This window comes from Prionailurus viverrinus, chromosome F2 (genome assembly GCF_022837055.1).
Source record: "Prionailurus viverrinus isolate Anna chromosome F2, UM_Priviv_1.0, whole genome shotgun sequence".
NCBI classification, from domain to species: Eukaryota; Metazoa; Chordata; class Mammalia; order Carnivora; family Felidae; genus Prionailurus; species Prionailurus viverrinus.
In genome coordinates this window covers 45380976-45399709 of record NC_062578.1, presented here as the reverse complement: position 1 = coordinate 45399709, position 18734 = coordinate 45380976, and the positions used below count along the sequence as shown (strand labels likewise).

Sequence of the window (18734 nt, the reverse complement as noted above, 5' to 3'; positions counted from 1 at the left end):
AGACATCACTACAAGCATGAAACCTGCGGACATCACAATGACTCTAAGCCCATATCTTTCTATAATAACACTGAACATCAATGGACTAAATGCTACAACCAAAAGACACAGGGTATCAGAGTGGATAAAAAAACAAGACCCATCTATTTGCTGTCTACAGGAGACTCATTTTAGACCTGAGGACACCTTCAGATTGAAAGTGAGGGGACGGAGATCTATCATGCCACTGGAAGTCAAAAGAAAGCTGTAGTAGCCATACTTATATCAGACTAACTACACTTTAAATTAAAGGCTGTAACAAGAGATGAAGAAGGGCATTATTTAATAATTACAGGGTCTATCCATCAGGAAGACCAAAAATTATAAATGTCTACGTGCCGAATACCGAATACGGGAGCCCCCAAATATATAAAACAATTAATCACAAACATAACCAACCTTATTGATAAGAATGTGGTAATTGCAGGGGACTTTAATACCCCACTTATGGCAATGGATAGATCATCTAGACACAGGATCAATAAAGAAACAAGGGCCCTGAATGATACATTGGATCAGATGGACTTGACAGATATATTTATAACTCTGTATCCCAAAGCAACAGAATATACTTTTTTCTCGAGTGCACATGGAACATTCTCCAAGATAGATAACATACTGGGTCACAAAACAGCCCTTCATAAGTATACTAGAATTGAGATCATACCATGCACACTTTCAGACCAAAATGCTATGGAAGTTTGAAATCAACCACAGGAAAAAGTCTGGAAAACGTCCAAAAGCATGGAGGTTACAGAACACCCTACTAAAGAATGAATGGGTCAACCACACAATTAGAGAAGAAATTAAGAAAGATATGGAAACAAACGAAAATGAAAATACAATCCAAACACTTTGGGATGCAGCAAAGGCAGTCCCGAGAGGAACATACATTACAATCCAGGCCTATCTCAAGAAACAAGAAAACTCTCAAATACAAAATCTAACAGCACACCTAAAGGAAACAGAAGCAGAATAGCAAAGACACCCCAAACCCAGCAGAGGAAGAGAAATAATAAAGATCGGAGCAGAAGTAAACAATATAGAATCTAAAAAAAACTGTAGAGCAGATCAATGAAACCAAGAGTTGGTTTTTGAAAAAATAAACAAAATTGATAAACCTCTAGCCAGGCTTCTCAAGAAGGGAGAGGACCCAAATAGATAAAATCATGAATGAAAATGGAATTATTACAACCAATCCCTCAGAAATACAAGAACTTATCAGGGAATACTATGAAAACTTATATGCCAACAAACTGGACAACCTGGAAGAAATGGACAAATTCCTAAACACCGACACACTCCCAAAACTCAACCAAGAAGAAATAGAAAGCTTGAACAGACCCATAACCAGCGAAGAAATTGAATCAGTTATCAACAATCTCCCAACAAATAAGAGTCCAGGACCGGATGGCTTCCCTGGGGAATTCTACCACACATTTAAATAATACCTATCCTTCTCAAGCCGTTCCAAAAAATAGAAAGGGAAGGAAACCTTCCAGACTCATTCTATGAAGCCAGCATTACTTTCATTCCTAAACCAGACAGAGACCCAGTAAAAAAAGAGAACTACAGGCCAATATCCCTGATGAATATGGATGCAAAAATTCTCAATAAGATACTAGCAAATCGAATTCAACAGCATATAAAAAGAATTATTCACCATGATCAAGTGGGATTCATTCCTGGGATGCAGGGCTGGTTCAACATTTGCAAATCAATGTCATACATCACGTTAATAAAAGAAAAGAACCATAGGATCCTGTCAATCGATGCAGAAAAAGCATTTGACAAAATTCAGCATCCTTTCTTAATAAAAACTCTCAACAAAGTCGGGATAGAAGGAACATACTTAAACATCATAAAAGCCATTTATGAAAAGCCCACAGCTAACATCATCCTCAATGGGGAAAAATGAGAGCTTTCCCCGAGATCAGGAACACGACAGGGATGTCCACTCTCACCACTGTTGTTTAACATAGTGTTGGAAGTGCTAGCATCAGCAATCAGACAACAGAAGGAAATCAAAGGCATCAAAATTGGCAAAGATGAAGTCAAGCTTTCACTTTTTGCAGATGACATGATATTATACATGGAAAATTCGATAGACTCCACCACAAGTCTGCTAGAACTCATACATGAATTCAGCAAAGTCGCAGGACAGAAAATCAATGTACAGAAATCAGTTGCGTTCTCATACACTAGTAATGAGGCAACAGAAAGACAAAGAAACTGATCCCATTCACAACTGCACCAAGAAGCATAAAATACCTAGGAATAAACCTAACCAAAGATGTAAAAGATCTGTATGCTGAAAACTATAGAAAGCTTATGAAGGAAATTGAAGAAGATATAAAAGAAAAGGAAAAACATTCCATGCTCATGAATTAGAGGAATGAATTCTGTTAAAATGTCAATACTACCCAAAGCTATCTACACATTCAATGCAATCCCAATCAAAATTGCACCAGCATTCTTCTCAAAGCTAGAACAAGCAATCCTAAAATTTGTATGGAACCACAAAAGACAATGAATAGCAAAAGTAATTTTGAGGACCAAAGCAGGAGGCATCACAATCCCAGACTTTAGCCTCTACTACAAAGCTGTCATCATCAAGACAGCATGGTATTGGCACAAAAACAGACACATAGACCAATGGAATACAATAGAATAGAAACCCCAGAACTAGACTCACAAATGTATGGCCAACTGATCTTTGACAAAGCAGGAAAGAATATCCAATGGAAAAAAGACAGCCTCTTTAATAAATGGTGCTGGGAGAGCTGGACAGCAACACGCAGAAGAATGAAACTAGATCAGTTTCTTACACCATTCACAAAACTAAACTCAAAATGGATAAAGGACCTGAATGTGAGACAGGAAACCATCAAAACCCTAGAGGAGAAAGCAGGAAAAGACCTCTCTGACCTCAGCCGCAGCAATTTCTTACTGGACACATCCCCAAAGGCAAGGGAATTAAAAGCAAAAATGAACTATTGGGACCTCATGAAGATAAAAAGCTTCTGCACTGCAAAGGAAACAATCAACAAAACTAAAAGACAACCAACGGAATGGGAAAAGATATTTGCAAATGACATATCAGACAAAGGGCTAGTATCCAAAAGCTATAAAAAGCTCACCAAACTCCACACCCAAAAAATCAAATAATCCAGTGAAGAAATGGGCAGAAAACATGAATAGACACTTCTCTAAAGAAGACATCCAGATGGCCAACAGCACATGAAAAGATGCTCTACGTTGCTCATCAGGGAAATACAAATCAAAACCACACTCAGCTATCACCTCACGCCAGTCACAGTGGCTAAAATGAACAAATCAGGAGACTATAGATGCTGGAGAAGATGTGGAGAAACGGGAATCCTCTTGCACTGTTGGTGGGAATGCAAACTGGTGCAGCCGCTCTGGAAAACAGTGTGGAGTTTCCTCAAAAAATTAAAAATAGACCTACCTTATGACCCAGCAATAGCACTGCTAGGAATTTACCCAAGGAACACAGGAGTGCTGATGCATAGGAGCACTTGTACCCCAATGTTTATAGCACCACTTTCAACAATAGCCAAATTATGGAAAGAGCCTAAATGTCCATCAACTGACGAATGGGTAAAGAAATTATAGTTTATATACACAATGGAATACCACATGGCAATGAGAAAGAATGAAATATGGCCCTTTGTAGCAACGTGGATGGAACTGGCTAGTGTTAAGTGAAATAAGTCATACAGAGAAAGACAGATACCTTACGTTTTCACTCTTATGTGGATTGTGAGAAACTTAACAGAAGTCTATGGGGGAGGGGAAGAAAAAAACAAAAGAGGTTAGAGAGGGAATGAGCCGAAGCACAGAGACTCTTAAAAACTGAGAACAAACTGAGGGTTGGTGGGGGGTGGGACGGAGAGGAGGGTGGGTGATGGGTATTGAGGAGGGTACCTTTTGGGATGAGCACTGGGTGTTGTATTGTACAATTTGACAATAAATTTCATGTTAAAAAAATAAAATAAACATTAAAAAATAAATAAAATAAACAAACATTAAAAAAACTAAACAGAATTTAGCAAATCAATGCCAACCACACATAAAAAGGTTAATATATAGTAAGTATGGGTTTTATACAAGGAATGCAAACTCCATATAAAAATTCAATGTGGGGCGCCTAGGTGCCCTACTTGGTTAAGCGTCTGACTTTAGCTCAGGTCATGATCTCACAGTTCATGGGTTTGAGCACTGCATCGGGCTCTGTGCTGACAGCTAAGAGCCTGGAGCCTGCTTCCAATTCTGCATCTCCCTCTCTCTCTCTGCCCCTCCCCCGCTAGTGCTTGCACTCTCTTTAAAAAAAAAAAAAACACTAAAAAAAATAAAAATTAAAAAATTAAAACTCAATGTAATTCACCACATTAACAGAATAAAAGAAAATGTACTAAAATGTAATCTCAATTACACTAAATGTACTATTAGATAAAATTCAAATCCATTCATGATTTTAAAAAACTTGTAAAAAGGAAGAACAAAAAAGTATTTACGTTTAAGAGTATTTATAGCTAGTAACATGCTCAATAGTAAAATACTGAGCACTTTCCTGCTGAAGTTGGGAACAAAGAAGAATGTTAATTTTCTACCCCACAGTGCAATAAAGAAATAAAAGGTACAAGCACTGGAAAGAAAGATGTAAAACTGTCACTATTTGCAAATGGCATGACTGTGTACATAAGCAATCCAAAAGAAAAGACCAAAAACTGTTAGACAAGTCAGAAAGGCCAATGAATGGAAGGTGAATATACTAAAACAACTGTATTTCTGAGTACTGATAACATACTTAGAAAATAATTTTTTAATTTTTATTTAAATCTAAGTTAACATACAGTGTAATAATGATTTCAGCAGAAGTTAATGATTCATCACTTACATATAACACCCAGTGGTCATCCCAACATGCCCTCCTTAATGCCAATCACCCATTTAGCCCATTCCCCCAACCCACATCCCTCAAGCAAGCCTCAGTTTGTGCTCTGTTTTTAAGTCTCTTATGGTTTGCCTCCCTCTCTGTTTATCTTATTTTTCCTTCCTTTCCCCTATGTTCGTCTGTTTCTTGAATTCCACATATGTATGAAATCATATGCTATTTATCTTTCTCTGACTGACTTGTTTCACTTAGCATAACACACTCTACTTCCATCCATGTTCTTGCAAATGGTAAGATTTTTCTTTTTGATCACTGAGTAACATTCCATTATATGTATGTATGCGCGTGTGTGTGTGTATAACACATCTCCTTTATCCATTCAGTCAATGGACATTTGGACTCTTTCCGTAATTTGCCTATTGCTGATAGTGCTTCTATAAACATTGGGGTGCATGTGCCCCTTCAAATCAGCATTTTTGTATACTTTGGAATAAATACCTAGTTTTTATTGCTGGGTCATAAGATAGTTCTATTTTTAATTTTTTGAGAAACCTCCATACTGTTTTCCAGAGTGACTGCACCAGTTTGCATTCCCACCAACAGCACAAAAGTGTTCCCCTAGCTCTACATCCTTGCCAACATCTGTTGCTTCCTGAGTTATCAATTTTAGCCATTCTGACAGGTAGAAGGTGGTACTTCGTTGTGGTTTTGATTTGTATTTTAGAAAACGAAAAATTTTTTAAATGCTGCTTATAACAAAAGATCATGTTTAATGATATATGTGCAATGCTTCTCAGAAAACTTCAAATCATTGCTGAGAAAAATTGAGGACCTAAAAATACACAAAGTAATGTTCTGTACATGGATTTAAAAACTCACTATGTCAACAAAATATGCGTTAAGGTTAATTCCTCCCAGAGTAATCTGATTTGATGTAATCGCAACAAAAATGTCAGTGGGTTTCCCCTTTGGAGGAAAATTAATTCTAAAATTTACAATTTGAAATTAAAACGTATAGGGAAATGCAAAGGACTTACAACAGTTATGACAAGAAAAAAAGAACAGTTACACAAATTACACTATGAGATACCAAAATGTACTGTAAAAGTCAGTATGGTAGTGACACAAGAATAGACTAATGGGCTACAGAGCAGATACAGAGTTCAGAAATAAATCCACATACATTTGACAACCTGATTTGCAACTAAGACTTCAATTCAATAGAAAAAGAATGGTTCAACAAGTGGTGTGAATCAACTGATTATCAAAGAAAAAAAGGTACATCTTAACCTCTACTTCACACTTATAGAAAAATTAATTTGGATAAATCAAAGAAAATAAAGCTTCTAAAAGAAAACAAAAAGCAATATGCAAAAACAATGAAACTGGACCACTTACTTATACCATACACAAAAATAAATTCGAAATGGATTAAAGACCTAAATGTGAGACTTGAAAACATAAAAATCCTGGAAGAGAATGCAACAGTAACTTCTTTGACTTAGCCATAGCAATTTCTTTCTAGATAAGTCTCTGGAAGCAAGGGAACTAAAGTACAAATCAACTATTGGAACTTCATCAAAATAAAAAGTTTCTGCACAGTGAAGGAAACAATCAACAAAACTAAAAGGCAACCTACAGAAGGGGAGAAGATTGCAAATGACATCCAATAAAGGTTAGCATCTGAAATTTATACAGAACTTATCAAACTCAACACCCAAAACATAAATAATCCAATTAAATGGGCAGAACACATGAATAGACATTTCTCCAAAGAATACATACAGATGGACAACAGGCACATGAAAAGATGCTCAGCATCACTCATCATCAGGGAAAGGGATACAGGCATCCTGATAGGTATAGCAGCATTATCAACAATAACCAAATTATGGAGAGAGACCAAATGTCTGTAAATAGATGAATGGATAAAGAAGCGATGTGTGTGTGTATACACACAATGGAATATTACTCAGCCATCAAAAGAATGAAATCTTGCCATTTGCAATGACATGGATGAAGCTAGAGTATATCATGCTAATTAAACTAACTCAGAGAAAGACAAATACTATATGATTTCACTGATATATGGAATTTAAGAAACAAAAAGGAGCACAGAAGGAAAAGAGAGGCAAACCAATTAACAGACTCTTAACTATCGAGAATAAAGTAATTGTTACCACAGGAGGGGGGAGGGGATGGGTGAAATAGGTGATGGGGATTAAGGACTGCACTCATCATGACGAGCATGGGGTGATTCAAATAAAAATACCCCCCCCACACACACACACACAAAAGAAAAAACACAAAGAAAACAAGAGAATATCTTCATGTTCCTGGAATAAGCAAATATTTCTTTTTTTTTTTTAATTTTTTTTTTAACGTTTTATTTATTTTTGAGACAGGGAGAGACAGAGCATGAACAGGGGAAGGTCAGAGAGAGGGAGACACAGAATCCGAAACAGGCTCCAGGCTCTGAGCGGTCAGCACAGAGCCCGACATGGGGCTCGAACTCACAGACCGCGAGATCATGACCTGAGCCGAAGTCGGACGCTCAACCGACTGAGCCACCCAGGCGCCCCAGCAAATATTTCTTAAACACAAAAGAAAAGACTGAAAACTTAGACCTCAATGAAATTATGAGCTTCTATTCACCCAAAGATAACTTTAAGAGACTAAAAAGACCAGCCACAGACTGGGAGAAGATACTGCAAAACATACTTGGAAAAGGACTCATTTCCAAAATATGTAGAGAACCACCACACGTCAATTAAAAAAAAAAAATACCCAATTTTTTTAAATTTTTTTAATGTTTCTTTATTTCTGAGACAGAGACAGAGCATGAACAGGGGAGGGGCAGAGAGAGAGGGAGACACAGAATCTGAAACAGGCTCCAGGCTCCAAGCTGCCAGCACAGAGCCCGACGCGGGGCTCGAACTCACGGACCGTGAGATCATGACCTGAGCCGAAGTCGGACGCTTAACCGACCAAGTCACCCAGGTGCCCCCCCCAATTTTTTAAAAAGGCGAAAGAATAAAGGCTTTACAAAGAAGTATATCCAAATAGCCATAAGCAGCATATGAAAATGTGCTCAACATCACTAGTCATTAGGGAAATGCAATTTTCTTAATTTTTTTAATGTTTATTTATTTTTGAGAGAGAGAAGGAGAAAGCACGTGCAAGCAGGGGAGTGGTGGAGAGGGAGGGAGGGAGACACAGAATCTGAGGGAGCTATTAGCACAGAGCCTGATGTGGGGCTCGAACGCACTAACAGTGAGATCATAACCTGAGCCCAAGTCAGATGCTTAACCAACAGGGCCACCCAGGTGTCCCAGGACATGCAAATTTAAACTGATATACCACTACACACCCACCAGAAAGGCTAAAATTAAAATAACAAACATACGAAGTAATACCAAACATTCAAAGTAACTGGACCTCTCATACACTGTTGGTGAGAATGTAAATTAATAAAACCACTTTGGAAAACTATTTGGCAGTATCTGTCAAAGTTCAATATATATACACACACACACACACCCTAAGTATACACCTAAGGGAAATTGTCCACCAAAACACATGTACAAGAATGTTCACAAGAGCTTTCTTCATAATAACCAAAAGTAGAAAACATCCCAATGTACATCAATGGAAAAATAAATTGTGAATCTTTAGCCAATGGAATACTACAAGGCAATACAAAGAACTATAGCTCCTGCAACAGCATGGGTTGACCTTAGCCATAAGGTCAAACAAAAACAGCCACACACATGTGATTCCAATTCATTAAGGTTCAAGAACAGGTAAATTTCTCTGTGTATATATAAGTCAGAATAGTCACCTGTTTTAGGGATAGGGCTACTGATTTGCAAAGGGGAGCCATGCAGTGCGCAGGAAATATTCTGTATCTTTTTTTTTAATGTTTATTTCTTTATTTTGAGGAAAAGAGAGCCCACATGAGCAGGGAAAAGAGCAGAGAAAGAATCGCAAGCAGGCTCAGTGCTCCAGCCAGATGGTAGGGGAGGCTCGATCCTACAAGGAGACCACGCGAGCCGAAATCAAGAGTCCCACGCTCAATTGACTGAGCTACCCAGGTGCCCAGGGAATATTCTATTTCTTGACTGAGATAGCAGTTACACAGGTGTATACATACATAAAAACTGAGCTATATACTTAGGACTTGTGCTTTTAAAAAATGAAGATATTAAGATAAAGTTGGAGAAAATGGGAAGGAACCAAGAGTACTATTTCTTAGTGATAACTCTAGATTACTCAATAATACAGGAAGAGTGGAATATAAAAATTATTAACTTTCACCATCAGATTAAGACTTCCCTTATCTCCTATGCATGATGACACCTGCATTGATACGTGCATAGGAAAATGTCTGGAAACACCCAAATAAAAATATTAATAGTGGACAGCCCTAGATAGTGGGAGTAGACTTTCATTTTTTTTTTACTTAATAGCCTTTGCATATGATTTGAATTTCTAATATTTAGTGATATTTTTACTTTTTAATTTAAAAAATAAAATAAAATCCCTTACTAACGCTTTAAAAAAAAAAAAAAAAAGACTTCCCTTATCTCCTACAAAGCGGTTGGTCTGGCTCTTCTGAGTTTCCACAGATAATTTTTGTATCTCCAGGCCTAAGAGAGTTGCCTGGCATGTTAGTAATAAATGAACTCAATGAATTAATATATGAAATTTTAAATTACAGTTCATTTACACCAGACCAACCTCAAGCTAACAGAAAAAAAAGCCTAAAAAGTGAGTAAGAAAGTTTTTAATTTTGCTGGCATTCTCAATTTGGGTTTACTCAATTCTCTGAAGATGCCACAGATAATGTCATCTTTCCTACTTAAGAGGCAGCACTTTCTTGCTATCTTTCAGACCCTTCCATTCCCCAAAAGAGAATGGCAATGTAATATTTTCCAGCTTCATTCACAATCTTAGCAATGTATATTAGCCTGTCCGGTAATGCTTGCGAACTAAGTAAGCAGACTGAACAATCCCGGCAAGCACAATGAAACTGTTTTCCTATTTGTTGAGGCACCTTTTAGGAATCCAATTCTAACAAACCATCACTAGTAACAAACCATGAAAAAAAAAAAAAAAAACTTCCGTAAAAGAAGGTCTGTAGTTTCAGGGTAACCCAGAATACTTTAACAGAAAATTTAAGCTTTTAAAGCATAAAGCCGAAGTGCAGGAGAATTCCTAAACAAGCTGTAAATGTTTCCAGGTAATGACAGCTACACAGCTTACCTGTTCCAGCACATCCAACTTTAACTCGAGCTTGCTGAGAACCACGTCTCCACCCCATAGTGAAAGCTGTAGATCTGACGGCTTTAAATTCTTGATGTAGCGATTCACATAGCTCATTAAAATTGGAGTCACATAGGACTCCAGCATCTTTTAAGGTGCAGAGGAGTCAAAGTCAGAAGCTGAAGGGGGTAAAGGCAAACATGAAAAGTTACTGAGTCGGTGGTGCAGCCAAAGAAAAAGCATTTCTCAGGAGGGGTTGAAAAGGCCGAAAAGCAACAGTCCCCACCAAAGCAGCCGCTCGCCTCCTCCCAGAAGCCGAAAAAAACGAGTGGACTCTCTCCTCCAACTGCGACTTCCTCGCTAGTACAACTCCCCTCAACTCGCCTGGCGAAGGGTGGGAGGAATAGGGTTGAACTGAAGACAGCGAATCCCCTGGAGTGGGAGAATGAAGCGAGCGGGATCCCCTTTGGCCGCCACAAACCCTCACCAACCCAGCCGTCCCACGAGGCCCTCGCCTCCAGGAACCCAGCCGGATCTACCACCGTAGAACTCGGACGGGAACAAGGCCGGCTCCCGCCCCGGGGCCGTACCGCACCCTCCGCTGACACTTACGCCAAAAAGTACTGTGGCGTCCCCTCCACCTCCCGGTACCCGGCACCCGGCACCCGCCCCCGGCGGCGGCGCAGCTCCGGTACGGAGCCACTTCCGGGTGTTGCCCCTTCGGTGCTCAAAACAAACTGTCCCGCCACCGCCACCACTCGACTCCGCAGCGGGGCCGGAGCTCCCAGGCTGTAGCAGCCACTCGGCGCGTCTTCTTGGAGACCTCTCGTGTTGGGCTAGCCTGGTCCCCGCTCAGACCCCGCCAGCGTTTTAAGACAAAGCTCTAGGAAATGCGCGGGGGAGGTGGGCGGACCGGTAAAGAGGGGACACCGGCTATCCGGAAGTGGCGCTCCGAGGCAAAGCGGCTGCGGGAGGTTGAGGTCGCGTATGGGTGGGGAAGTACAGAGGGCCTCTGGTCGGATGAGGAGGAAGAAAGCGGGTACCAAAGCCCCGAAAACACAAGTGACTTTTGTTTTTCTTGGGAAACGGATCTCCTGGGGAGAGGAACTTGGGTTCAGTAGGCAGGGCAATAGCGAGAAGGCCGCAGGTAGGAGCAGCGAGGTGTTGCAGGCGGGGGCAGATTTAAATTTCGATCCGAGGTTCACTTGCTGGAGGAAAAGTGGAAAGTTAAAGGAATTAGGATGTGTAATTTAGGGGAATGCATTTTGACCAAACGTGTGGACAAACCCTCGCGCTCTTTGGCAAAGCAGTGGTTGAGTATGCCTAACTTTGCTGATGCGGGCGGGAAAGGAATGGCTAAAAAGAAGATCGTGAAGAACTATTATTGGGTTGCAGTCTGATGGACTTTCGAAAACTCGAGGGACTATCTGAAGGAAGAAGGATATAAAACCCCCAGAGATAAAATGAAAAGAAATAGCTGATAAGAAATGAATTCAAGACTTTTAAGAGGCTATGTTGGTTTTGTTAGGACGAAATGAATGTATAAAATACTACCTCTCCTTCCAGTATTTTGCAAACTAACAAAACAGAGAAACTCAAACACCTGAGTCAGAAAAATATACGCTGGGTTTACACAGACCATGCTCCCTGATTTTTGGCCAGACTTATTCTAGGTAACCTCAAGAAAAAAATTACTGCATTTTGAAAATAGACTTGCGTTATAAAGTGATTAAAATACCCACGCATATTGCTGCATTTAACAAAATAGTTCATAGTATTTAAAAATTTTTAGGGGCGCCTGGGTGGCGCAGTCGGTTAAGCGTCCGACTTCAGCCAGGTCACGATCTAGCGGTCCGTGAGTTTGAGCCCCGCGTCAGGCTCTGGGCTGATGGCTTGGAGCCTGGAGCCTGTTTCCAATTCTGTGTCTCCCTCTCTCACTGCCCCTCCTCCGTTCATGCTCTGTCTCTCTCTGTCCCAAAAATAAATAAAAATGTTGAAAAAAAAATTTTTTTTTAATTTTTTAAAGCTCTTTACTGGAATTCAAGTTATGATTTCTTGAAACAGTGTTAGAAACGGCAATAGAAAAGAGACATAAGTGAAGATGCCAAGCTATTTAGATTTTTTATTGTTTATGAAAGTTTCGGGGGGGAGGGGGAAGTAGGTAATTACTAATTCAGAGCAACTGTCCCCTCACAAAAAGCCTGATGAACAACCCATGTAATCTGGGTCTTATTAAACCCCACTGAATTAGCAAAGTAAACTAAGTAATTTGTTAGTTATCTATTTCACCTGAAAAGCAAAGAGGCTGCCATGACTCAAAAATCTTAATATAGAAAAATAGCTCCACTAATTGTATGAAAGCCCTAGTGATCTAGAATTGAATCTACAGGTCTTGTTCTAGAGAAAGAAAAAGGGCCTCGTCTTAACTTGTGTGGCAATTTAATATATAAGAACAGTGATTTAATATAAACTTAACTAGATTTTTTTACCATGCTGTATAAACAAATAATGATGTACTAGACAATTTTTGTTCTAGGATGCCATTTCTCTCTTGGAGCCAACAAATAATATTTGCCAGATTCCTGCCTTGAGAAAATTATTTGGTCATTGATTTTTTTGTTTGGTTTTAAGGAAAAGAAAAAAAGTATTGGTTTCCAACCTGTGTTCCATTGCACCCTGTTTTCTAACCAGTCAAAATAATTTTTTTCTTTCTCCAAATTTTTATTTAAATTCCAGTTAACATACAGTGTAATGTTAGTTTCAGGTGTAGAATTTAGTGATTCATCACTTCCATACAACACCCAGTGCTCATCACAGCAAGTGCCCTTAATACCCATCACCTATTTTACACATCCCCCTGCCCACCTCCTCTCCAGTAACTGTTTGTTCTATGTAGTTAAGAGTGTTAATTGCTTTGCCTCTCTTCCCCCACCCCAACTCATGTTCATTTGTTTATTAAATTTCACATGAGTGAAATAATACGGCATTTGTCTTTCTCTGGCTACCTTATTTTGCTTAGCATAATACTTTCTAACTCCACCTAAATCATTGCAAATGGCAAGATTTCATTCCTTTCTATGGCTGAATAATATTCCATTGTATATATATACCACTTCTTTATCCATTCATCTATTGATGGGCATTTGGGCTTTTTCCACAATTTGGCTATTGTTGATAATCCAGCTATAAACATCAAGATGCACGTATCCCTTTGAATCACTATCTTTGTATCCTTTGGGTAAATACCCAGTAGTGCAATAGCTGGATCAGAGAGTAGTTCTATCTCTAATTTTTTGAGGAGCCTCCATACTGTTTTCCAGAGTGGCTGCACAAGTTTGCATTCCCACCAACAGTACAAGAGGATTCCTTTTTCTCTACATCCTCACCAACACCTGTTGTTTCTTGTGCTGTTAATTTTAGCCATTCTGACAGATGAGGTGGTAGCCCATTATAGTTTTGATTTGCATTTCCCTGATGATGAATGATGCTGAGCATCTTTTTATGTGTCTGTTGGTCATCTGTATGTCTTCTTTGGAGAAATGTCTATTCATGTCTTCTGCCCATTATTTAATTGGTTATGAATAACCAACAACCAAAAGGATGTTGAGTTTGATAAGTTCTTTATATATTTTGGATACTAACCCTTTATCAGATATGCCATTTGCGAATATCTTCTTCCATTCCAAAGGTTCCCTTTTAGTTTTGTGATTGTTTTCTTCACTGTGCAGAAGCTTATTTTGATGAAGTCTCAATAGTTTATTTTTGCTTTTATTTCCCTTGCTCAGGAGATGTATCTAGTAAGAAGTTGCTACTGCCAATGTCAAAGAGGTTACTGCCTGTGTTCACTAGGATTTTGATTTTTTCCTGTCTTACATTTAGGTCTTTAATCCATTTTGAATTTATTTTTGTGTATGGTGTAAGAAAGTGGTCCAGTTTCATTCTTTTGCATGTTGCTGTCCAGTTTTCCCAACACCATTTGTTGAAAAGACTGTCTTTTTTCCATTGGCTATTCTTTCCTGCTTAGTTGAAGTATTAATTTAACACATAATTATGGGTTAATTTCTGGGTTTTCTCTTCTGTCCCCACTGATCTATGTGTCCATTTTTATGCCAATACCATACTGTCGTGATCACTACAGCTTGGTAATATAACTTGAAGTCAGGAATAGTGATGCCTTCAGCTTTGCTTTTCTTTTTCAAGATTGCTTTGGCTATTTGGGATCTTTTGTGTTACCTTACACATTTTAGGGTTGTTTGTTCAAGCTCTGTGAAAAATTCTGGTGGCATTTTCAAAGAGATTGTATTAAATGTGTAGATTACCTTGGGTGGCATAGACATTTTAACAATATTTGTTGTTCCAATCATGAGCATGGAATGTTTTTCCATTATGTCATCTTCAGTTTCTTTCATCACTGTTTTATACTTTTCAGAGTACAGGTCTTTTACCTCTTTGGTTAGGTTTAGTCCTGGGTACCTATGGTTTTTGGTGTGATCATAAATGGGATTGATTCCTTGATTTCTCTTTCTGCTGCTTCAGTATTGGTGTATAGAAATGCAACATATTTCTGTACATTGATTTTGTATCCTGCGACTGAATACCTGTGTCTCAGTTCTAACAATTTTTTGGTGGAGTCTTTTGGGTTTTCTATATATAGTGTGTCTTTGGCAAATAGTGAAAGTTTCACTCTTCCTTGCCAATTGGGTGTCATTTCTTTCTGTTGTCTAGTTGCTGAGGCTAGGATATCCAGTACTGTGTTAAATAACAGTGGTGAGAGTGGACATCCCTGTGTTGTTCCTGACTGTAAAGGAAAGGCTCTTACTTTTTCCCCAATAAAGTGGATTTTTCATATATGGCCTTCATTATGTTGAGGTATGTTTCCTCTGTCCTTACTTTGTTAAGGGTTTTTATCATGAAGGGATGTTGTGCTTGTTGAATGATTTTTCTGTATCTATTGAGGGGATCATATGGTTCTTATCCTTTATCTTTATTAATGTGGTATATCACATTGATATGCAAATATTGAACCACAGTTGTAGCCCAGGATTAAATCCTACTTGACCATGGTGAATGATTCTTTTAATGTACTATTGGATTGAATTTGCTAGTATTTTGCTGAGATTTTTTGCATCCATGTTCATCAGCAATATTGGCCTGTAGTTGTCTTTTTTAGTGGAGCCTTTCTCGGTTTTGAGATCACAATAATGCTGGCCTCACTGAATGAATTTGGAAGTTTTCCTTCCATTTCTATTTTTCGGAAAAGTTTGAGAAGAAAAAACGTTCGGTAGAATTCTCCTGGGAAGCAATCTAGCCCTGGACTTCTGTTTGTTGGGAGATTTTTTCTTACTGATCCAATTTCTTTGCTGTTTATCAGTCTGTTCAACTTTTGTATTTCTTCCTGTTTCAGTTTTGGTGGTTTATATGTTTCTAAGAATTTATCCATTTCTTGCAGGTTTTCCAGTTTGTTGGCATATAATTTTTATAATATAATAATTGTTTGTATTTCTGTGGTTTTGGTTGTTATTTCTCTTCTCTCATTTGTGATTTTATTCATTTAGGTCCTTTCTCTTTTTGATAAGTCTGGCTAGAGGTCTGTCAGTTTTGTTGTTGCTGCTATTGTTGTTTTTCAAAGAACCAGCCCCTAATTTCATTGATTTGTTGTTGTTGTTTAGTTTATATATCATTTATTTCTGCTCTAATCTTTATTATTTCCCTTACTCTGCTGGCTTTAGGCTTTGTTTGATCTTTTTCTAGCTCCTTTAGGTATAAGGTTAGTTGTTTATTTGAGATTTTTCTTGATTCTTGAGGTAGAATTGTATTGGTATATACTTACCTCTTATGACTACTATTGCTGCATCCCAAAAGTTTTGGATCTCATTTGTTTCCATGTATTTTTTTTTTATTTCTTCTTTGATTTCCCATTTGACCCATTCATTGGTTAGTAGTATGTTGTTTAGCTTCCATGTATTTGTGGTCTTTCCAATCTTTTTCTTGTGGTTGACTTCAAGTTTCATAGCATTGTGGTCTGAAAATATGCATGGTATAGTCTTGATCTTTTTGTGCTTGTTGGGCCTTATTTGTGACATAGTATGCGATCTGTTCTGGAGAATGTCCCATGTGCATTTGAAAAGAATGTATTTTCTGCTTCAGGATGAAATGTTCTGAATATATCTATTAAGTCCATTTGGCCCAGTGTGTCATTCAAATCCAGTTTCCTTGTTGATTTTCTGCTTCAGTTATCTATCCATTGTTATAAGTGGGGTGTTAAAGTCTCCTACTATTACTGTATTATTATCAATGAGTTCCTTTATATTTGTTATTGTTTCATATATTTGGGTACTTTCATGTTGGGGGCATAAATATTTACAATTGTTAGATTGTTTTGTTGGATAGTCCTCTTTATTATGATAGAGTGCCCCTCTTAATCTCTTGTTAAAGTCTTTGGTTTAAAATCTAGTTTGTCCGGTGTGCCTGGGTGGCTCAGTCAGTTGAGCATCCAACTCTTGGTTTTGCACTGGCAGGAATGCAGGTTTGACCAAGGGCAGTCGTGCCTGAGTGCAGGGGTATGACCTCACACAGATGCACTCCAAAAAGAGTGAACAGTCTCCCTGTGCATCTTAGGAGTTCCTCAGATCACACAGTCTTCCCGAGGGTTGTTTGCCTGTCTCCTGTCCAGGAGCACTGCAGTGCCATCAGGATTCTATCACAGCCAAACCCATTTAGACCTCTAAAACTCCAGTCTTTGAGCCCAACTGGTTGCAAAAATTCACAAAAATCAGCCCCTTTGTTTTCCCAGCCAATGGCTTTAGGGAAGTACTCTCCTTGTGTGTATCCCTGTGTGGTCCACTCTCTCGCCTTTCTCTACAACTAGGGCTCCCTCCCCTCTGCAGTACCTGCAGTCTGTTTCTTCCCCAAACGTTGTCTCCACACTTCCTACCTTCCTCAATGTGGCCTCTTCTCTCCCTCTAGTTGTGCAGTTTTTTCTGTCAGTCCTCAGGTCAATTTCTTGGGTATTCAGAATGACTTGACAGTTATCCAGTTGTGTTCGAGGGATGAGACAAGCCGAGGATCCTGCTACTGTGCCGCCATCTTAGCTCCTCAAAATAAATTTAATTACTTTTTTTTTTTAATGTTTATTTATTTGAGAGAGAGTATGCGCATGAGCCAGGGAGGGCCAAAGAAAAATGGAGAGAGAGAATCCCAAGCAGGCTCCATGCTGTCAGCACAGAGCCCAAAGCAGGGCTTGATCTCATGAACTGTAAGATGATGACCTGAGCCCAAATCAAGAGTCAGATGCTTAACCAACTGAGCCACCCAGGCGTCCCAATTACTTTTTATTTGTGTGTTTCATTCATTGTTCATGGTTTTCTTTTAATGTCAAAATGAACAGCCTTTCCCAATATCCTATTATGTGTTTTTATTGTAATTTTTTTTTCCAAAAAAAAATAAGTTTTACATTTTCTCAAGAAACCTTTGAGGCAGGTTGGTTATATAGGCAATAGTACTCCAGAGTCAGGTGAAGTTTTGCTTTTCTTTTTTTTTTTTAATTTTTATGTATTTTGAGAGAGAGAGAGTGTGTGTGAGCAGAAGAGGAACAGAAAGAGACACAGAATCCAAAACAGGCTCCAGGCTCTGAATTGTCAGCACAGAGCCCAATGTGAGGCTCGAACCCACGAACTTTGAGATCATGACCTGAGCCAAAGTTCAACACTTAACTGACTGAATTATCTAGCAGCCCCAAGTTTTGCTTTTCTTAGTTAATGAACTATTCTTTAGAGCAGTTGTAGGTTCACATAAAAATTGAACTAAAAGGACAGGATTCCCCTATATTCCCTGTCCCCACACACACACACTTTCCTAACTATGGACTCCACCATCATAGTGGTACATCTATTATAATCAGTGAACCTACACTGACATATAATCCAAACTCCATAGTAGGGTTCATGTTCTATGGATTTTGACAAACGTATAATGACATGTATCCAACATTTACATAATAGTGTCACTGCCCTAAATATGTTTTATGCCTGTTCCTCTCTCCCTTCACCAATTTCTGGCAACCACTGCACTTTTTACTGTCTCCATAGTTTTGCCTTTTCCAAAATGCCATACTGTTGAAATCACATAGTGTGTAGACTTTTGACATTGGCTTCTTTCACTTAGTAATATATACTTAAGTTTCCTCCATGTCTTCTCATTGCTTGATAGCTCTTTTCAGCATGGAGTAATATTCCATTGTATGGATGTACCACAGTTTATCCATTTACCTATTGAAGGACATCTTGTTTGCTTCCAAGTTTGGTCAATTAGGAATAAAGCTGCTGTAAGTATCCATATGTGGACATTATTGTGTGGACATAAGTTCTCAGCTCCTTTGGATGAATGCTAATGAGCACCATTGCTGAATCACACAGTAAGAGTAGGTTTAGTTTTGTAAGAAACTGCCAAACTATTTTCCAAAGTGTATTATTGTGGGGCACGTGGGTGGCCCAATCAGTTGAGCATCTGACTC

General features: G+C 38.7%; 1 protein-coding gene across 12 annotated transcripts in view; it reads right to left on the bottom strand.

Moving 5' to 3' along the window:
* VPS13B (vacuolar protein sorting 13 homolog B) overlaps positions 1-18734 on the bottom strand; it is an 843987-nt gene that overhangs the window by 807968 nt on the left and 17285 nt on the right. For 10 of the 12 annotated variants that reach the window (XR_007148665.1, XM_047842692.1, XM_047842686.1 and 7 more), the window contains exons 1-2: positions 10835-11077; positions 10223-10401 (exon numbers count right to left, since the gene is read on the bottom strand). Coding sequence is in view for 11 of the 12 variants with exons in the window: in XM_047842692.1 (XP_047698648.1) it covers positions 10223-10369 (147 nt within the window). In the remaining variant the exon portion in view is untranslated. The other 2 variants (XM_047842689.1, XM_047842688.1) reach the window with 2 other exon arrangements.